Source organism: Pleurodeles waltl, chromosome 8, assembly GCF_031143425.1.
Source record: "Pleurodeles waltl isolate 20211129_DDA chromosome 8, aPleWal1.hap1.20221129, whole genome shotgun sequence".
NCBI classification, from domain to species: Eukaryota; Metazoa; Chordata; class Amphibia; order Caudata; family Salamandridae; genus Pleurodeles; species Pleurodeles waltl.
The window spans coordinates 634,376,837-634,398,948 of NC_090447.1; the positions used below are offsets into that span (position 1 = coordinate 634,376,837).

The 22,112-nt window shown below is 44.5% G+C and overlaps 1 protein-coding gene across 2 annotated transcripts in view; it reads left to right on the forward strand.

The window, feature by feature from the left end:
- SMS (spermine synthase) overlaps positions 1-22,112 on the forward strand; it is a 679,013-nt gene that overhangs the window by 407,759 nt on the left and 249,142 nt on the right. The window contains exons 7-8 of one of the 2 annotated variants that reach the window (XM_069204737.1): positions 4,576-4,665; positions 17,646-17,760. In XM_069204737.1, the coding sequence (XP_069060838.1) occupies positions 4,576-4,665; positions 17,646-17,760 (205 nt within the window). The remainder of the gene's footprint in view (positions 1-4,575; positions 4,666-17,645; positions 17,761-22,112) is intronic. The other variant, XM_069204738.1, reaches the window with a different exon arrangement.

Consider the following 22,112-nt stretch of genomic DNA (forward strand, 5'->3'; position numbering starts at 1 on the left):
AATATTAAAACTGTAGATCCAGGGTATACCTATTACTCGTTCCCACATGCTAAATTGGTAAGGTTGGATTATTTTTTCGTATCACAAAACTTAATCCATGGGGCTGAAATAGAATGCAAACCCAGATTCTTATCAGATCATAATCCATTAATATTGTCCATAACAATTAAGGGACCATCTAATCCGCGTCGTGTATGGACATTTGATAGGAAATTGTTGGTTGACCCAGGATATATATCTCATATGAAAGAGTGGATTCACCACTTTTTTTATATCAATAGGAATACGGCAGATCCGGGGATGGTATGGGATTCATTTAAAGCTGCAGTGAGAGGTGAAACTCTTAGCTATAGTTTGGGAATACAGAAAATTAGGGGGAAGGAAATTGTAGAACTTCAAGAAAGATTAATAACAAAAGAGAGGGAATTAGCTAGTAAAATTACTAGTAGAGAAGACATTACTCTCACTCAGACCCAAATGGTGATTCTTAAGGCTAAAATAAATGCTTACTTGAATAAAACAGTGGCAGCCGTCTATCAAAGTCACCGATTGGAGTGTTATGAATATGGTGAATCCACAGGAAAAGTCTTAGCTAGACGGGTCAGACAAAAGGCAGTTAAACAGAATGTTTTGAATATAATTGATGGTAATGGGCGGAAACATACAGAGTTAGAAGGAATTCTAGAGGTTTTTAAGGGTTACTATCAGGAGCTGTATAGTGAAGATATAGGGCCTCATTATGACCCTGGCGGGCGGCGGAGGCCGCCCGCCAGGATCCCGCCCTCCAAATTACCGCGCCGCGGTCAAAAGACCGCGGCGGGTATTACGAGTTTTCCCCTGGGCTGGCGGGCGGTTCCAGTTAAACCGCCCGCCAGCCCAGGGGAAAACGACCTTCCCACGAGGATGCCGGCTCGTAATCGAGCCGGCGGAGTGGGAAGGTGCGACGGGTGCTACTGCACCCGTCGCGTATTTCACTGTCTGGAAGGCAGACAGTGAAATACATTTTGGGGCCCTCTTACGGGGGCCCCTGCCGTGCCCATGCCATTGGCATGGGCACGGCAGGGGCCCCCAGGGGCCCCGCGACCCCCCCTACCGCCATCCTGTTCATGGCGGCTTTCCCGCCATGAACTGGATGGCGGTAGGGGGGGTCAGAATCCTCATGGCTGCGGAGCGCGCTCCGCAGCCATGGAGGATTCCAATGAGCAGCGGAAAGTCAGCGGGAGACCGCTGACTTTCCGCTTCTGACCGCGGCTGAACCGCCGCGGTCAGAATGCTCATTGGAGCACCGCCAGCCTGTCGGCGGTGGCCGCCAGGGTCAGAATGACCCTCATAGTGTATTCTGAACAGCTACAAAAAAAGGTTAGTGAATTTCTGGGGGGATTAAAGAGTACAAGGCTCTCTTCTGAGGAACAAATTACATTAGATGCACCAATTCGTATTGATGAGATAATTGAGGCAGTAAGCTCCCTGGCAACAGCGAAAGCTGCTGGACCGGATGCAATACCACTTGAATTTTACAAGACCTTCCTGATAGACATTAAAAAGGATATGCATAGCATTTTTTGTATAGCGCAGGCAGGTCAGGCACCCTTATCGTGGGAATGTGCAAGTATTATAGTGCTAAAAAAAAAGGATAAATCAACAGAGTTCCCCAGTTCATACAGACCCATATCTTTGTTAAACGTAGATGGAAAGATTTATGCAAAGATTTTGGCCAGTAGATTGGCAAATGTGATAGTCAGGCTGGTTAGAAAACAACAACATGGGTTTGTTCCGGGTAGAGATACAATAGATCATATAAGAAGAATAATAGCCATGTTTGATCTTGCAGAACTATATCAAACAAATTTAGGATTATTACTTTTGGATGCCGAGAAGGCATTTGATCGTGTATCGTGGAAGTTTCTATGGGAAGTCATGCGCTGGAAAGGTATAGGGAGTGGATATATCACAGCTATAAAAACTTTATATGTAGCTCCAAAAGCTAGAATTTGCATTGCTGGTTTGGAATCAGATACTATCTTAATCTCTAGGGGGACTAGACAAGGGTGTCCATGTTCCCCCTTGCTCTTTGCTCTATATATTGATTCTTTCTTGCTGAGATTAGAAGAATGCAAAAATATTCAACCTCTATTATATCATGGAGAAACATATAAGGTGTTTGCATATGCTGATGATGTAGCTATAGTGACAAGCAACACGGAGGAAGCTATTAAGGCAATAGAAATAGAGGCAAGAGAGTTCGGAAAATACTCCGGATATAAGCTGAACTCAGATAAAACACAAATAGTATGTTCTGGGCACGTTTCACTAGTAGATAGACGATTGGTATCTGAAGCAGTGTATTTGGGGGTGAAGATTACATCAGTGGTTAATCGGTTGGTGGAAATTAATTTTATCCCATTATTAAATAGAATAAAGAGGGATTTAGACCGAATGCATAATTTGCACTTATCGCTAGAGGGTCGCTGCAATGTATTGAAAATGATGGTTCTGCCAAAAATCCTATATTTATTTCGGGCTATTCCCCTTGAGGTTGATAAAAAATGGCTTAAAAGATTGGAAAAGATGGGGAATAATTTTTTATGGGGATATGCTAAAACGAGAAGGGCAATGAAGTATATGACACTTCCCAAAGATCGAGGCGGGTGGTCAGTCCCCAATTTTCCACTGTATTACTACGCCTGTTGCCTTCAACATATGGATGAACTTATAAGGGGAAGTTTTAAGGGTAATGAAGAAGTAAAATCAACCCCTATTTATACTATGATGGCGGGTGGGGAGGCAAGTGGTTGGTTATCAATATTTGAGGAACCAAGTTACTTTAAAAAAGTAAGATTTAAGCCTTTTTTGTCCGCCTTCAAGGTTTGGGCTCAGATAAAACGGAGTATGGGACTGGGAAAGATTACGGCTTATACACCAGTGAAATTTTCAGCTATCCCAAATCATATCTTTAGGGATCCCATACTAGATTTTTGGCGTTCTAGGGGAATAAATAAAGTCGGAGACTTGTATTATAAATCCGGTTATAAATCATTTACGGATCTGCAGTCTCAATTTGGCTTACCTAAGACCCATTTTTTAAAATTTTTGCAAATACGAAATTTTTTACAGTCTCAGAAGTGCGTTACAGTACAGTTGTCGGAGATCCCGGTAGTTGAGGCTGTTAAAAATGGGGCAAAGATTGGCAAGTTATATAAGTTACTAACAGAGTTACAAGTAGATGATATGGCACAACAGAATGAGAGATGGATTGCACGATTTGGGGTGGCTGGAGAGTGGGTGGACCAATCCTTAGCCATGGCTGAGACAACATTTCTATCAGCTAATTTGAAAACCCAGCATTACAAAACACTGATGGACTTATATTATACTCCAGCAAAACTGAAAAAGTGGGGGATATCCTCTGGAAGTTGCAATCGATGTGGGGAAGTTGAAGCTGAGATAATACATATGTTTTTTGTATGCCCAATGTTGCAGGGAATATTAAATGAGATAGAGGTATTCCTTAAGAAGATCATGCATTGCAATATTCAGGTTACTGTTATGCTGGTAGTATTGGGAGTCGTGGACTCACCTGAAAGTACGGAACCTGCACTGTATAAAATAAGGCGATTTTTATTTTTGTCCATGGCAATATACCGCTTATGTATTGCTACAGATTGGCTCAAAAAAGAACCCCCCACGTTTGAGAATTGGCGCTCTAGATTACTTACCATCTATAATACTGAATTAAGTCTTTATAAGTTAAAGGGTCATAAGAAGAGACATAGAGGAGAACGAATGTGGGCACCACTGACTAGATGGTTGGAATATCAAGACACAGTTTAAACAAAAAAAAAAAAAAAAAATGCTAATTGTTTCGATATGTGATATATATAACTGAGGTTTTTTTAAAGGTCTTCTTTCTCCCGTTGTTTTGTTTACTTTACTTTCTTCGCACGGATATATTATGTCTTCTTCTTTTTTTTTTTCTCATGTAACCCCCTCCCTCCGACATATTAAATAAAATAAAATTTGAAAAAAAAAAAAAAGTTATTTCTAAAACTGTTAAATAGCTTTTTAACTAGAATCCACATATGAATGTATGACGGAAGTAAACGCAGAATTTCTGAAGTAATGGGTAAGTAATTTCTTCTACTTTCATTTGATTTTTGTCGAACTAGGCTCAGTAGGTGATGGTTTGTGGTTTCCTCTGTCCATTCATGGACTAGTTTTATTTTAGTGAGAGTAGATTACTTTCATACCGTAATTCGAGAGTACAAGAGATCTACGGAAAGGGTAATTCAACTACAAAACAAAATCCATCACTGGAACTGCAGAAAGCCTTGTGTCTTGGTGGTGCAGAACTGCAGACAGCCTTGTACCTTGGTGGTGCAGTGCTTCAGGTTCCGTCTGGTATATTTTGTGGTTTAGCAATTTACGATTTGCAGTGTCTACATTAACTGCTTATTGAGATTTTGATGCCTAAGAACTTTAATCCTACCAAAGTGGGGTTATATATGCATAGACATTTTAAGAACATATGTTTAATTAGAGTTTCTAATGAAGTATTGTCCTTAACATGTTGCAAACATTGATCAAATGGTCATCGACGTGTGCAAAAACCATATGCGGAAAGCATGCGGAGATGTTTTAGACAATCTTAAAGGTGACTGCTACCAGGTAAATATGTTTGTGTTATTTTTTTGTTTCCTTAAAGCCATGCTTGGCATAATTATACTTGGCAAAGGAACCTTGGTTAATTATTTTCAATGCAGCTTGAGGTTTTGGAAAGAATGTACCAGTTCCCTCTGAAAAAGGCCTCTTCAAAGCATCAAATATCGTGTTTACACAAGAATATTCAAATTACTTTAAATGTTTTTTTTCTTTCTTTATTAATCATGCTTAGGGCATTTTATGTGACCACATAACATGCTTAGGGCATTTTATGTGACCACATAACAATAACTTAAATTTGGGCAGGTTAGTATTTAGTCTTCGTTTACTTTTCACAAACTGGTGTTGGGAAACAAATTTCCTCCTCACATGTGGACCTCTTTAGAGTTCCAAATCGTGAAATAAAATGAAATGTAAAAATTGACACAAATTACTTCCTTATGGTAATGGACGTGCACCCCTGCCCTGAGAGCTCCACCTGTACTGATGTCTGGATCCCTAATGCTGAGTTTTGCTGTCATCAGAAACACGAATGATGTGAGTGTGCCAGGACATAGACTTGTCTCACGGATTGCAGTCTTGTTGGACCAGAAAGGAGGGGAAGGGCAAATCACTACGATCATAGTAGCGAAAGGCAACTGCCCTTTCCAGGAGTAAAGCAGCACACTGCGATAGTGGCAGCATACTGTGTAGTGATTAGTAGTAGTGAACAGTCCCTTTTCACCTGTGTCAAGGAAGTGAGGCCTACAGGCTTGCTCATTTACAGTTCCACTGCTGTTTGCTTAACTCACCCTTGTTGTACATGGGTTTGATGTGGAGTGCTGTGCAGCGCACATGTGGTGTACCTGCGCTGGGTGTGCCTAGTAAGGGCACAGTAGAGGGATAATGCAGTACTGTGCAGTGCTTTTATGTTATATGCTTGTGCTGGGTGTATCTCTGTGTATGAGGGGTACAATACATGAAGGATGTACTGTGCAGCATGTGTAAATGAAATACATGTGCTGGGTATGCGTGTGCTTGTGCCTGTGAGTGGCACAATACTTGAAAGACTCAGTGCTGTGCAGTGCCTATAGGTTTAGCACATGTGTTTGGTAAATGTGTGCCCCCTCATCCGACAGATTTCTGTATGGCTGCATTTCTTTAAGATAGGTGGGACACACTGAAGAAGAGAAAGCCAAGCTTTCCAAGCACACTTTAAGGAATGCATTTTGATTCAGAGAGGTCACAAGGAATGGGCCAGGGCACCCCTCAGGAAGGAGATGTGGCTGATAGGAGAATCATAAAGAGAATGGCTGAAGCCCTGCACTAGCCTTTTAATACATATATCACTGTGGCTGACATGCAGATGTGAACTCTAGTCACTCCCATGGCTGCTGTTGTGGGACCAACAGCTTTGGAGATTCTCCTGCTGTAAGAGATTGCCTTCTGGAGGAAGAGAATGAGAAAGAGTGGGCACTGCAAAAGGAATCAGTCTCCCAATATGAACCTCAAAGACTCAGATTCTAAATTACATTTGGTGTGTGGGAATGGACTATAAGAAGGGGAGCTAGAGACCCCAGAAATTGTCAACTGTCAAGCAGCCAGTCATAGTGTTTAAAGAGGAGGTCTGCAAGACTTCTGTTGTTGGCCAGGACTGGGGTCTCAAGGCCTGCTAGTCTCCCAGCTGGATGAGCGGACACCACTCGGGTATTTGAAAGCCACGTGCCCTGGGGGATGAACAAAAGACTTACCCTGCCAGGAGAAACATCCAGGAACCTACGATTGCTGTGGTTGCACAATTACTTGTGAGGAACTAGAGGATCACCAAGCATAACCAGTCACTGTTGCTTCAGCTCCTACAGAGTGTGCGTGCTCAAAAACTCCGGTCGCTCTGACCCTGCAGGTGTGGGTGGGACCGATTTCGGGCTAGCGAGATGAAGCTAGCGCTCGGATGTTGAAACACTTTTGACTTTAAAAGCGAGTTGAGGTGGAACTATTGAGCTGCGGACTACTAGTGAGGCTTACCCTGGGTGACGCTATAGTGAATGGTGAATAACCACTATTGCAAGGTGGAAGTTGGACACAGGGAGCTGCCTATGCAACGCTAGAGCCCCAACTTCCGGGGAACTGTGTAGTTGTTTGTGGATGTTGTACCTTTGTGTTAACGGTGGTAAACTGAAATAATTCTCTTTTTTTCATAGAAGTGAGTATTCCGCTGCACAATAACGTATTGCTCCTGCAGCATGCATTTTGCGTTGTGAGCCTGTATTCATGCCGTGTAACTACCTACCTTCTGAGGGAGCCTTGAAATGCTTAGACCATGCTATTTCTGAGAATCAAGTGCTAAATGGGTACTTGGCTCAGTTGCTCAGGATCCATAGTAGGCTGGACCCTGTTGTATTTGGTTTAAAAGGTCTCAGCCCCCACAGCTGGACCCAGTAACTCCTACTTGCTCCCTGGCTCTCTGAATGGGATTCTGACGACTACTAAATTGGCAGATTAAATAAGATCCAGAAACATGTCCACCTCTGGTTTGTTCATATTCAGTGTGTATTTCAATGATTATGAAATTTTAGCACACATGAAATCCTGATGGCATTAATCCCAGCTTTCAGTCCTATTCTACTTTCTTCTTTAATACCCCTTGAAATATCATTTTGCAGGCACTACTTGAACTTTTCAGCTGATGACATTTGTAAAGTTCAGTATTAGACTCTCACACAAAAGAGTACCCCCCTAAAAAATTTAAGTTCAGGTTCGGGAGAGAGGGAACAGTAAGCAATGATAACACTTTCCACTTAACCTATCTACATTAATCAATATACTTAATCCAACATGAAAAAGACCACATTCAACAAATTTTTTCATTTTACATATTTTATTTATTTATAAGTTTTTCTTATTTTCATTTTCACAAAGATTTTCTCTTAAATACATACTTAAAACTGATGCAAGGATTTACAGACAATACTTCAGTAAATACACAAATCCCAAAGATGCAATATGCAACAATGTAACTCCGATTCATCCCACTCACCATTCACAATATATCATTCATACCACACTCCCATGCACTCCATATGTACAAATCATACAAACTCCCACAACAAAGCAGCTTAAATCGACAGCAAAGGAGATGGGAGTTAAGCAGAAAGTGTTATTTTTGCTTATTGAATTAGACTTCTTAATGACCCGAAAACCATCCTTGTATGCCTTTTGAAATTTCATACCAGCAAGCTCACTCAAATTTGTTCAGGCTTGCCTTAGAAATCTCCAAATTGCCTAATGATAGATTGCCAAACGTTTTGGAACCTAGTTATTGAGAGTGCATAGGCAAAATGCTGGGTAAATGTGTGTTACTGGTCAGTCAAATAGTAAGTGAGCATATGCAAGGTTAAGTGTGTTGCTGTATCCTCCATGGTTAATATGCATGCCGGTCAAGTACAGAAGGTGGGGTTTTGGCACTATCTTTTGAGACTAATAACTCTCCCACATGCACTTGCAACTTTCTTTTCCGGCTAATGGCTGCACTGCAACATGTGCAAACCTGATGCTTGTGCTGCCACTACAGTTTGACATGTTTCTCTCTCTACATGCAGTCATCTGCTACTGACCTTGTGAATTATTGTCACAAGGACACACACAGTTAAATACTCTTTAACACAATCCAGCTAGATGCACCTGTTTCTCGCTGCTAAATCCACCGTCCATATCTAGTTTAGCCCTTAGGGGAAGCTTCATGAGTTGATGTCTTTTTGCTTTTAGTAATTGAAAATGCCTCTATAAAATCATGGAAGATTCTCAAACACCTGCTCAGGAGTGGTGTATTATGTGGTGCCCAGCTAACAAATAACTCATATGTGACCCCCAGGAAGAAAGTCAGGGCAGCCATAAACATTTAGGAAATATTGATTGATTAACATACTTCAAATCCATTATTGCTCTTGAGCTGAGAAAGAAAAAAGAAGACAAAATCAATATTCAATAACAAACTTAATTGCAAGTGGGGCAGCATTTGGCATCTCTCTAGAGCCCTACCATCAAGATCCCTTGGGCCACGCCGTGCATACAAAAATTAGGTTTATTGTGATAAATGAAATAAAAAGAAGAGTTTTCAACCTTGTATGCGTCACAACTAAATTGTGTTCCCATGTTTACCAGTGTTCTATGGTCAGATGGTCACGTAGATTCACGCTGCCTGTTATCCCCACTAAAATCCTGGGGCAGTTTGTAGCTGAAGCATGTAGGCTTAGCATGCATAGTTGCAGCAAAAGCCGTGATCAAGCGATAAATCAATTGTCAGTGAATTATACTTTCTATGTTTCTGTCTCTTCTGTAGACAATGAACATTTCCTTCTTTGTGAACACATTTTGTTTTTGTAAACTCTGTGGGTGACCATTTTTATGTATCCTATCATGCAGGTTTGTGAAGCTACAGGCGGATCTCAAATCCCCACTTCTGACCTTCTTTTTTGAGCTTGTCTAGACAGATAGATCTTTATTGTTTACAGTTATTTAAAACCATCACAATTTATAGCAACAGCTATAGTTAAAAAAAAAAAAAAAACATATATAACCTGTTCACCTCATACATTCATCTGTCCTCTGAAAGCCATGGTCAACTGGTCTATCATGATAAGACAAGGACACCCATTTGAGGCCATAATACAGCGAAATACAAGGTGCCATGTGATGCAATAAAATATTTCAAACACATTCTTGACACAGCACCTCAAAGGCCCAAAACAATCTTAGAGTCTACTAAAAAGCAGCTAAAACAGCCTACAATGAGCTAAGCAGATACAAACAATAAATGAATGCATATTCAGACACCAAAACAAATTTCATGCTTACGGCTGAGCAGGATACTGAAATACAAATATTAAGCAATCTTCATAACTGATTGTCTAGATCATTTAAGAATAACGGAGAAAGGTACGAAGACAGACCCCAGCAACATAAAATGGGGAAAAATGCAAGGTGCAGTAAATACTAAAAGGCATCCCTACGGCGAACCCTATAACAAATTTAAAATTTGCGCACGATAAAATGAAAATGCAACACAATGGCAGAAGACCATTTTAACTGTACTCTAATAGTCTGGTTCTTTTAAGGTAATGGGCAAATAATCAAATCAAATCATAAACATTTATAAAGCGCGCTACTCACCCGTGCGGGTCTCCAGGCGCTAGGGGGATGGGGTTACTGCTGCTCGAAGAGCCAGGTCTTGAGTTTCCTCTGCAATGCGGAGTGGTCCTGGCTGGTCCTGAGGTTGGTGGGGAGGGAATTCCATGTATTGGCCGCCAGGTAGGAGAAGGACCTCCCACCTGCCATGGTGCGGCGGATGCAAGGGACGGCGGCAAGAGCGAGGTTGGCGGAGCGAAGTTGACGGGTGGGTGTATAGAAACTGAGGAGGCGGTTGAGGTATTCGGGTCCCTTGTTGTGGAGGGCTTTGTGTGCGTGGGTGAGTCAGAAGGTGATCCTTTTGTTGACGGGAAGCCAGTGCAGGTGTCTCAGGTGGGCAGAGATGTGGCTGTTGCGGGGTATGTTGAGGATGAGGCGGGCGGAGGCGTTTTGAATTCGTTGCAGACGTTTCTTGAGTTTAGCGGTGGTTCCTGCGTATAGGGTGTTGCCGTAGTCCAGGCGGCTCGTGACGAGGGCGTGGGTCACGGTCTTTCTGGTGTCGGCGGGGGAGCCAACGGAAGATCTTTCGGAGCTGGCGGAGGGTGAGGAAGCAGGAGGATGATACAGCATTGACTTGTTTGGTCATGGTGAGAAGTGGGTCCAGGGTGAAACCAAGGTTGCGTGCGTGGTCTGAGGGGGTTGGTGCGGTGCCAAGAGCCGTGTGCCACCAGGAGTCGTCCCAGGCGGTCGGGGTGTTTCCGAGGATGAGGACTTCCGTTTTGTCTGAGTTCAGTTTCAGACGGCTGAGTTTCATCCAATCTGCGACGTCTTTCATTCCATCTTGCAGGTTGGTCTTGGCGCTGGTGGGGTCCTTGGTGAGGGAAAGTATCAGCTGAGTGTTGTCGGCGTAGGAGGTGATGATGATGCTGTGTTTGCGTACGATGTCGGCGAGGGGGCTCATGTAGACATTGAAGAGAGTCGGGCTGAGCGAGAAGCCTTGTGGGACGCCGCAGATGATCTCGGTGGGGTCTGAGCGGAAAGGTGGGAGGTAGACTCTTTGGGAGCGGTTGGAGAGGAAGGAGGTGATCCAGTCCAGGGCCTGTCCTTGGATCCCGGTGGAGCAGAGGCGGGATATTAGGGTTCAGTGGCAGAAGGTGTCGAAGGCAGCCGAGAGGTCGAGGAGGATGAGGGCGACTGTTTCTCTGTTGTCCATCAGGGTTCTGATGTCATCTGTGACTGAGATGAGGGCGGTTTCTGTGCTGTGATTGGCTCGGAATCCGGACTGAGAGGGGTCGAGTAGGTTGTTGTCTTCAAGGAAGTTGGTAAGTTGCTTGTTGACGGTCTTCTCTATGACTTGGGAGGGGAGGAGCGAGATGGGGCGGAAGTTCTTCAGGTCGCTTGGGTCCGCCGTAGGTTTCTTCAGTAGGGCGTTGACTTCAGCGTGTTTCCAGCTCTCGGGGAAGGTGGCAGAAGAAAACGAGCCGTTGATGATGGTCTGGAGATGCGGGGCGATGATGTCGTTGGCTTTGTTGAAGATGAAGTGTGGGCAGGGGTCCGAGGGGGCACCGGAGTGGATGGAGTTCATGGTGGCTTTGGTCTCTTCCGTGTTGATGTGAGTCCAGGCGTTGAGGGTGATGGCTGAGGTTGTAGGTCCTGTGGTGGTTGGCTGGGTCTGGTGTCCGAAGCTGTCGTGTAGGTCGGTGATCTTACGATGGAAGAAGGTGGCGAGGGAGTTGCAGAGGTCTTGTGAGGGCGTGATGGCGTTGGCGTTAGGGTTGAAGAGCTCTTTGACGATGTTGAAGAGTTCTCTGCTGTTGTGAGTGTTTTTGTCCAGTCTGTCTGTGAAGGAATTTCTTTTGGTGGCGCGGATCAGTTGGTGCTGTTCGCGGGTATCGTTCTTGAGGGCAGTCATGTTATCTGCGGTGTGGTCCTTGCGCCAGGCTTTCTCAAGGGTGTGGCAGTTTTTTTTTATTCCTTGAGGGTATCAGTGAACCAGAGAGGTTTTTTTGGTGTTGGTCTGTCTTGGGAGGCGTCTGAGGGGAGTGAGGTTGTCTGCGCAGTTGGTGATCCAATGCGTGAGGCTGAGGGCTGCGTCGTTGGGGTCGGTGGAGAAGGTGGGTTGGTTGTCGCTGAGAGTGGAGAGAAGCTGTTCTGCTGGGATTTTGTTCCACTGTCGGTGGTTGCTGGCGGAGAAGATGGGGTCGAGCGTGTGTCCGGCGATGTGGGTGGGGGTGTTCACCAGTTGCTTGAGACTGAGGGTGGCGAGGTTGTCGTTGGGGTGGTGTTGGGGTCGTTGGTCTGTTCCAGGTGGAAGTTGAGGTCACCGAGGAGGATGTAGTCCAGCGAGGCGAGGGCGTGCACGGAGATGAAGTCAGTGATAGAGTCGCTGAAGAGGGCACGTGGTCCAGGGTGTTGGTAGATGAGAGTTCCTCTGAGGGTGGTCCTGGGGTCGGTGTGGATCTGGAAGTGCAGGTGTTCGGCGGCGAGGGGGGTGTCTTCGGTGGAGGTGGTGACGTTGATGGAGTCCTTGAAGACGATGGCGATTCCTCCACCTACTTGGTTGGTGCGGTCTCTCCTGGAAATCTTGTAGCCGTCGGGGATGGCTATGGCGATGTCGGGGGCCGAGGAGGCGTTCATACAGGTCTCAGTGATGAAGGCGACGTCCGGTGCAGTGGAGTCCAGGAGGTCCCATAGTTCAACGGCGTGCTTGTGGACGGAGCGTGCGTTGATCAGGATGCATTTGAGGTGGTTGTTGGCGCGTGGGCTGGCAGGCGTGGTGGTTTCGCAGTGGAAGGTGAGTTTGCAGGTGTGACATATGAAGGGTCCGTGGGTACGTTTCGGGTTGGCTTGGAAGCAGGTGCTGGAGCGCCCCGGGTTGAGGGCGTGGAGGGTGATGGGGTCGTAGCGGTGCTGCAGGGTTTGGGAGTGCTGGGGACCAGGGGTCGTGGCGCTGGGCGCGGACGGGCGCAGACGGGCTTGCCTCTGGCGCGCCGCGGCATGGCCACGCAGCGGCCGCCATAAGAGGGAGGAGGGGGGGAGGAGGGGTCAGCTGGGGGCGGGAGGAGGGGTCAGCTGGGGGCGGGAGGGGGGGCGACGAATGGGAGCAGGGGGGGGCGGGGGCGAGCAAGAGGTGGCAGCGGGAAAGCGGAGGGTGGGAGGGTCAGGTAGAGGGGAGGGGAGAAAAGATAGGGGAGGGGGTTAAAGGTGGAGGGGAGTAAGGGAGAAAGATAGGAAGATAGGAAGATAGGGGAGGGGGTTATAGAGGTGGAGGGGAGTAAGGAAGGACAGAGAGAAGAGTCAAGAACAACAGAGAGAAGAGTCAAGAACAGAAGAACGGAAGAGAGAAGAGTCAAGAACAGAAGAACGGAAGAGAGAAGAGTCAAGAACAGAAGAGTCCAGAACAGAAGAGAGAAGAGCCAAGAAGAAAGATAAAGAAGAAGAGGAGCGAGGAGTCAAGAACAGAGGAGAGAAGAGCCAAGAAGAAAGGTAAAGAGGATCGAGGAGTCAAGAACAGAGGAGAGAAGAGCCAAGAAGAAGGGTAAAGAAGAGGAGGAGAGAAGAGTCAAGGAAGAGGAGTCAGGCAGAAGAGGAGAGACCTGAGAAGCAGAGGATACGAAGAACACAGATGAAGAACACAGAAGAAGGACCAAAGAAGAAGAGAGAACACGCAGGACGTTGTGCAGGGAAGAAAGAAGAACACAGATGAAGAAAGAAGAAAGCACACGCAGGTCGCGGTGCAGCGGAGAAGGAAGAAACACAGATGAAGGACACAGATGAAAAAAGGAGCAGGAAGAGAACGCGGTGAGGAAGAGGAGCAGAACACGCAGCAAGAGGGCTGCAGAAGAGGAGCAGAGAGCGAAGGGAAGAAGGACAGTGGAGGAGCGGAGAGAGGTAGGAGGGGAGAGCGGAAGGCAGAAGACAGCCGTCGATGCATAGTCGATCGCAAATGGCGTCTCCATCCAGACGCAAGGTCTCTTTCAGCAGTGGGGAGAGCCTTGGTTAGATCTGTTTGCTTCTGTAGGGCTCTTCTTTGGGCACCCTTAAAGGTTATTTATTGGCCATCCCTGCCTTTCCTCGATTGCCAGACCAATATTCCTTATTCAGATCTCCCATTGTTGGAAGGTTCCTTAAGGGATTTGCCCATTTGTTTCATCTGATCCTGTTCATTATGCCCCAATGGGACTTGAACCTGGTTCTGACTTTTCTCATGTGTTCCCCTTTAGAGCCAATGCACAATTGTCCCTTGCAGTTCTTAACCTTCAAGACTGTTTTTCTTATTGCCATCACCTCTGCTGGCAGAGTGAGTGAGCTTCAAGCTTTTTCTTCCAAGCCACCATTTTTTGTCTGTCCACCCTGACAAGGTGGTGCTTCGTACAAGAGCGTCCTTCCTACCTAATGTGGTTACCCCTTTCCACATAGGCCAGTCCATCACCTTGCCTACTTTTTACGCACTCCCACGTCTCTCTCATGACGAGGAGAGACTCCACCCTCTGGATCCAAGAAGAGCATTGGTTTTCTACCTCAATCATACTAAAGATTTCCAGGTGGACAATCAACTCTTTGTTAGATATGTGGGTGCGAAGAAAGGGAAAGCAGTGCAAAGGTATACCATCTCACGATGGGTATTGCTCTGCATCAAAATGTGCTACGCTCTGGCAAAGAAGCAACCCATGAGGGCTTGCGTGCTCACTCAACCAGAGCAACTGCTGCTACCACAGCAGTAGCACGCAGAGTTCCTGACCTGGATCTCTGCCAGGCAGCGACGTGGGCATCTCTGCACATGTTTGCAAAACATTACTGCCTGGACAGTCAGGTCCGCAGGGACGGCTACTTTGGTCGTTGGGTCCTGCAGGACTTTTTAGCATGATCTTGGTTTGCAGCCCACCACCGGGGATGGTAGTGCTTGGGTATCTGTTTTGAGGTAAGGAATCTGCAACTAGAAGTCTCTATCAGATGCACAAGTTACTTAACTTCGGTAACGATTTATCTGGCAGCGACTTAATCTAGTTGCAGATTTCTTACAGACCCATCCATCCTAGCTGCTTGCAAACTGATTTCTAGGGACAGGGATTTCTCTTTCAGGGCCATAGCTCTGGCGCACCAATTTCAGTGTTCTTCATGGCTCTGCGCTACTGGCGTGGAAAGTTGTGAAAAGAAACTGACATCATGGCGCTTAAGTACAACATCATCACGGAGACCACAACACATATGACGAGTGCGGAGTCAAATGATGCCACCTGACGACACACAAGGGTACTGCTTGAAGAAAAGTCTCCGGATCCAGTCAGACGCCTGGCGGAATTTTTAAGGTAAGGAATATGCAACTAGGATATGTCTACCGAGATAAATCATTACTGAAGGTAAGTAACTTGTTCTTCTGGGTGTCCCTGAGCTTCACCCTGTACTGCTCTGGGGTCAGACCAAATTTCTTGATTAAACATTGCCTCATGTGGAAGTAAGATTTTGCCTCATCTCTGTGAAGGGTCAGGAGCCTATCCCTCACAGCTACTTCGATCAGTTCCCACAGGAGTGAAACCCAGTAATTAGAGTGGACTTCTCTCATCTCAAGGGCTCCTTCAGATTTAGTCAGCCATTTGTTAGTGTCATTCTCCTTGGTGTACATGGAAACTATTCTCTTGTGAAGCCTGGGATTAAACCCCCTTCTCCCCCCCAACCCTGGGCATCTTAGCATCTTCATCATTGTCGCTGCCATCATTTCCTTTTACTTCACTACCTCCCACTTCTCCCTAGTTAGTGCTAACTTGTTCTCTTCCAGGGCGATGGGGACCAACTGAACCTCAAGCTCTTGCCTTCTGGGGGCTCTATCTGGGTCTTCTGTGAAGGAGCCTCTCCTCCCTGTGTTTGCTGGGAGTGTGAACCTAGCACCAGAAGAAATAGATGAGGTGTCATCATCCACCTCCTGGAAGTGGTTTGAGGGATCACCCCCCCCCCCCCCCCACCCCTCTTTCTCTGGAGCTGTCTGTGCTCAGGCCTTAATGGGCCTAATCAACTCTGCCTTCCTGATCGTGTTACTATTAGGTATCCCCCTGGACCTACACTGAACCCTAAGCTCAGCCACTGTGAGTTTGTTCAGTTTAGCCAGATCTAGCTTCATGGTATCCCTAGTTTTGGGTCACACGAACTTTACAAATCAGAAATATAACAAATTAGGAAAATCCAAAGGATGGATTAAAAATCACTTTTAATCCAAATTGCAATAATTAAATAATTAAAAATAAAAAGTTTAGTTCTAAGTAAATTTATTAGATTTTTACACATCTTAACTTACTTTACTGTATGGTGTAATTTAAGCACACGTATGTATCCACACCACTGAACACCAAATATTGGAAGGTGGAATATTAGTAAAGATGAGTATGCACCTACCACTAGCAATAAGGCCACCAGAGTAACATAAGGTGCTGTCTTGGTCTCAATACATTAGCTTCTGGTGCAACCTTTGGTAGCTGGCTGTGATCAGGCAGGCAGGCTTAACTCAGGAGACAAGTATGTAAAGCATTTAAAAACACCAATCTTTTAAATAAGTAAGACAAAACACACAATTTATAACAATAGTAAAAAATTTTACCTTTAACATGACACCAAAACTACACAAATCCAATATCTGGAACAGGATATATGAATTTGTAAAGATTAAACACTTTCTAGTGCTTAAACCTCCCTGCCCTATTATATACTAGGGACTTATAGGTGGTTTGAATCCCCCTTGCTTTATTATATACTTAAGACTTAAAGGGGTCTGTCATTGCTAGTTGTAATTAAATCTAATTGCCATATACCTTTTTAAATAGAGCACTGACCCTGGGCTTGGTTAGCACAGCCCAGGGTACAGTCAGTCGGTTACCACCAGTATCAGTCAAGAAAATGGGGGAGAAAAAGGCTAAAAGCCACGACGAGAGCGGGAGGGAGTTAAATTGTAAATACAGAATGTGGAATGAGAACCTTTTTAAGGTACAATTTAAATAAGCTGGAGCGCTTTACATGACCACCAGTTACATTTACATAGGGTCATGGTCCTTTTTTAGGCACATGGAGATTAAGGGCCTGATTACGATTTAGGCGGAGGGGATTATTCTGTTGCAAATGTGATGGATATCCCGTCCACTGTATTACAAGTCCATTATAGCCTATGGAACTTGTAATACGGCCGGCGGGATATCTGTCACATTTGGGACAGAATAATCCCCTCCGCCGAAGTCGTAATCAGGCCCTAGGTGATTTGCCTAGAATCACAGTATGTTGATCCTGCACTAAAGCTCGAACCTGGTTCCCCAGCCAATTGAAGTCACTAGACAGGCAATGTGTCTTCAAATATGAATTGAGAATGGGCAAATGGAAAAAATTAGTTTTCAGTGTAACAAGGATAACCAGTGCCCAGTGAGACCAAAATTCCACCGGGACCAGTCTCCTCTGTGCTGCAGTCCCACTGCTTTCATCACTAAGGGCTGTGAAAACTTAAGCCTGCACATGTGCAGTGGGCTGCTTTTCAGAGCCAGGCATCCACAAACTGTTTGCAATGCTTGTATAACCAACTCACTGCATATTAACTTTGTGCATAGTGGAGGGGCCGGGCCCTCGTGCCCCAGAGCAGAAGCCGCTGATGCGTAGTTCTTAGAAATGAAGACATCGACTGAAAGTGCGGAAGGGTTTAGCTAGATTTCTGCTGCAAGACCTGTATGCATCCTTCAGGTCATTTTCAGCAGGTGACCTTGCTATAAGAACGAGGGTCTTGGGGGTTTTCAGAATTGCAAACTTTAAAGACATGCATTTGAAAATTGCTTTGATTAATAATCGCAGCTTTCTTATTTGTTTTTTTTAACCATTTATTATACAGTTGTATTTCATTTTTATTTCTCCCGTAGGTTTTAGTGGAAGACTGTATTCCAGTATTGAAGAGGTATGCCAAAGAAGGAAGGACCTTTGATTTTGTAATTAATGATCTGACAGCTGTTCCTATTTCAACATCTCATGAAAAAGGTGAATTTTATTTTTCAGCTTTGTAATTTATTAATTATTGATGTTGGCATACTCCCTTGCTTGTGTACATCGTTTGCTAAGTGACATTATTGTATTGGTATTTTTGTTTTAAATATATCTTCAAAAAGTGTATACATATGCAAAGGAAACCGTAAAATTGTAAGCAGAAATGCATCATTTTAGTAATTCAGTAGTACGTCATTGCCAAACTAAACGTACCATGAGTTAACTTCCTCCAGTTGATTTTGATTTAATCCTCCTCAAATTTTGTGCCTGTCTGTCCAGCTTCCTCATTGTCTTGGCTTTCAGTGATCATTAAAACTCCCTTGATCTGTGCTTGTTTCTTGCAATGTTATAATTAAATCCTGGAAATATCATCGTTTACCTTTGTGTTTGTGAAACATTTTCAGTCTCTTATTTTCCAACTGTCTGACATTGCTAGATGGTCTTCTTTCTGTTTTTGATTGTTTGTATTGCCTCATGCTTTTTTCTTTGATTGGGATTGTTAATGTTTTTCCTTTCCCTTTTCCATTTACCTTGTATTAGTCTTGTGTCTTGAGTTATTGTTTCATTTTCTGTGGGTGCAGTCTAGGTCAATTGGAAAATTAACTTTAAAATGTGGGTTCCTCCAAAAATATACAAGAGTAGCACACTAAGTACTTTTGTGAATGACAAGTTTTTTTGGATAAACATTTCCATAGCGTCTTACTACCACAAAGAAGATATTAAACAAAGGGCAAACAACGACTACAAGTTAAATTAGGGCCATTAAAATTATTCAGTGCTGTTATTTAATCTGCAGATTTACAGTTGTCTAATAAGCCACTTAATTCATCCTCGGTTATACAATTTTTTAGCCCCCCAGGCACCATACTTCATCTGAAACATTTCACAGCAACAGTTCCCACACTGGCAGGTGGTGCTACTGGACTCTGGTGAAACCTGGCTTTGCCTCTGGAATTGACAGCCTGGTAAAATTAGGTCAGTTTCTTCTTTTCTGCACTCTCCCATGTGGATCCTAAGCTCTTAACTTTGGCATTAGAGAACAGATAATGTGCTAGAGAAATGTTTCCACAAAAAAAAAAACAGTTTTAAGCCATGCTGCAACTGCAGGAAGAAGATGTTGGCTACAGATCCATGTGATGTCTGCTTGTTGTGTCTGCGTTCTGGACACAGAGGTCATGCAACTAATTCTCCCTGGTGCATCCAAAGGCGATCAGGGAATGGGAGGCAAAGTCATATGTGGCCAAACACAAAAAAGCAAGGTGGATTACCCCCCCACAAACAGTAGACGCACTCCCACTCCAAGATGCAGGCCTGCTTTAGGTCCAGGACACGCTCCATGTCTCTGTTCCGGGAAGTCAAGGGCAAGTTGTGCCCTTAGCACAAGAAGTCCAAGCGGGACTTTTCCTTATATCGCCACTTCCACACTGGAGTTGACACCATGAAGTCAGAATTCTAAGGAATCTTCCTCTTCACCGTTGTCCGACTCCAAGCTTGTTTTAAGGTTAAGTCTGCACTCCTGGACCCAGCCATATGCAAATCAGTCTTAAACCTGCTCCCCCGGAGGACAGTACAGCCTGAAATGCCAGGCCAGGTCCTCCCTAGACCGGAAACAAGGATCCTGGGATCGGTATCAACCTTCATCTGCCAGGCTAGCTTGAATCCAGTGGCACAGTGAGCACAGGACTCGTTACATGAGTCAGTCAAACACGCCACGCAATTTTGGTCTGTATTGTAACCTAATTGTAGGGGTCCTAGTATTCAAGAAGGTCAGTCAAGTGTCTTTAACCACACTTGAAGTCCTTTGACCTGAACAAAGTAACATTCAGACTTATTTATGCAATCTTTCTCCAAATAGGAGATAAAAGCTGAGTTTCTAACAGGTGTATTGTCCTTGGAAAGTTGATTCTGTCTCCTGATATGATCAAGCTTATCATCGACAATGTATTTGAGCATAAAATCCCATTCTTTATAGATGCTCTTCTTTAGGCTTTTAAGGTTATGTTACTCTTGAGGAGCATTCATTTAGTTTGGTTTCTAGTTCCCTCACTCTTTACAAAAATAACGGGCAAGTTCACAACCTGCAAGTTCTCCAATTGTTTTGCCTCCAGAAGAACAGACCTTGGCCTTGAGCCACATTTAGCACAAAAACCCTCACAATACTTCTTCTCTGGACTGTTTACAACTTGACTGATGTTTCTAGAAAGTGAGTTGGTCCGCCACAGATTGGGCTGGTGCAATTTATTCCGTTTAGTGTTCTAGAAAATGCTGTGCCCAAAGACTATGATGATGTTCTTTACATCAATAGTTCTGACCTGAAATTTTCTTAACCCTGATGATAACTGGAGATTCAGCAAGTGAGCCAGGTAGTGTCCACAAAGGCTGACTAATGGAAACCTGTGCAGAGGGCCATCAGGCAAGCAGGAACTACTGTGCCTGTGGGGCTGAAGCCTTTTTACTCCTGATACCCTCAGGCCCCACTTATTATGAGTCTTTAGCAACTGGTCTGAGTATCCCTTCAGTACTTGACTCTCAGTAGTAGCGATGGTTGAGCAGTCCAAGTTTTGTTGGGTTAGAGATAGATACAGGTAGGGGAACACAGGCTCAAAACAGACAACATATTTCCCTGTTCAGGATCCCAGTCATTAAGACTTTTATGGAAAGACGTGTAATTCCACCTAGAGTACCTCCTGCACCATTGTGGAACCGTTACATTGTGCTCACTAGACTCACAGGTCACCCGTTTGAACCACTCCAATCATGACGGCTTAATTTTAGTTCCTGGAAAGTAGCTAGCTTTTTTAGTCACCATCACTTCAGTTAGGCATGTTATCGAGCTCCAGGCACTAAACTTGAAAGAACCTTTCTTCCAAATTCATAAGGATAAAGTAGTAGTTTGCACTAATCCCACATTTTTTCCTAAAGTGGTTTCTCAGTTTCACCAAAACCAGACCATTGAACTACTAGTCTTCTTCCCACAACCAGACACAGTTGCTTTAAGAGCCCTTCACACCCTAGATGTTAAGAGTACTCTTGTCCTATATTGACAGAAGTAAATCATTTACAACTCTTTGTAGCGCTTTTTCTCATCCCACAAAGGCAACCCAGTATCCATATTTGGCATAGCCAGGTGGATAGTCAAATGCTCACAGACTTGCTATCTTAAAGCCAAGAAACCTTTGCTAATTTCTCCCAGAGCTCACACTATTAGAAATAAGGGTGCTACTATGGCTTTCCTTGGTAACATTTCCATAGCAGGCATTTGTAAGGCAGCTATTTGGTCTACATCACACACATTCACAAAACACTACCTTGTGGATGTTCGAACACACCAACAAGCTAACGTAGGTCAAGCAGTGCTATATACACTATTTCAATCAACTGCAACTCCTACAGACTAGCCACCGCAATGTGGAGGGACTGCTTTACAGTATAAGCAGAGCACCCTTTAAGTATCTGTTTGTGGCATATAGTGTTGTAGCTTCACATGCACCTTCCCTCCTCCCCAGTCGCTTGTGGCCATTACAGTTACTTCACCTTTGTGTACATATTCCTTCCTATTCACTCCTTTATCACCCGCCTGCGGGAAAACAATCTAACAAAGGAATTGATGCCCATGTGCTATATCACTGACAGGAGGAGTCACTCGATCTTGTGACTCCGAACACTTCTTCGAAGAAAAACAACTTGCAATACTCCAGACCAAATATTAGAGGACAGGAGTATGCAGAATATGTGAATCTACAGCACTGTATGCCACGTACAAATGCTTACAGATTAGGTAACATAATCCTTATTGAGCAATTTTATTTATGGCGTGCCATACTGTAGCAAAGTACCATCTTTCTCGGCATGTTACCCCCAATTTCTGCCTGTTTGTAAGTATGTTTTTCCTGTCTCACTGGGATCCTGCTGGTCAGGACCCCAGTGCTCATAGTTTGTGGTCTAATGTGTGTGTCATCAGTAGTGCTTAACTGTGTCACTGAGGCTTTGTTAATCAGAAACTCTGTGCTTATGGTCTCTCTGCTTCCAAATTAGTCACTATAGTTTAGTGATTTCATATTCCAGTTCCAGTTGGCACACTGGACCCCCCTTATAAGTCCCTAGTATATGGTACCTAGGTACCCAGGGCATTGGGGTTCCAGGAGATCCTTATGGGCTGCAGCATTTCTGTGGCCACCCATAAGGCGCTCAGACACATCCTTCTTCAGGACTGCCACTGCACACACTATTTCACAGCCATTTTCTCTGCCCTTAAGTAACTTATAAGTCACCTACATGTCTAACCTTCATTCGCTGAAGGCTAGGTGCAAAGTTACTAAGTTTGGGGGCACACTTGCACTAGCAAA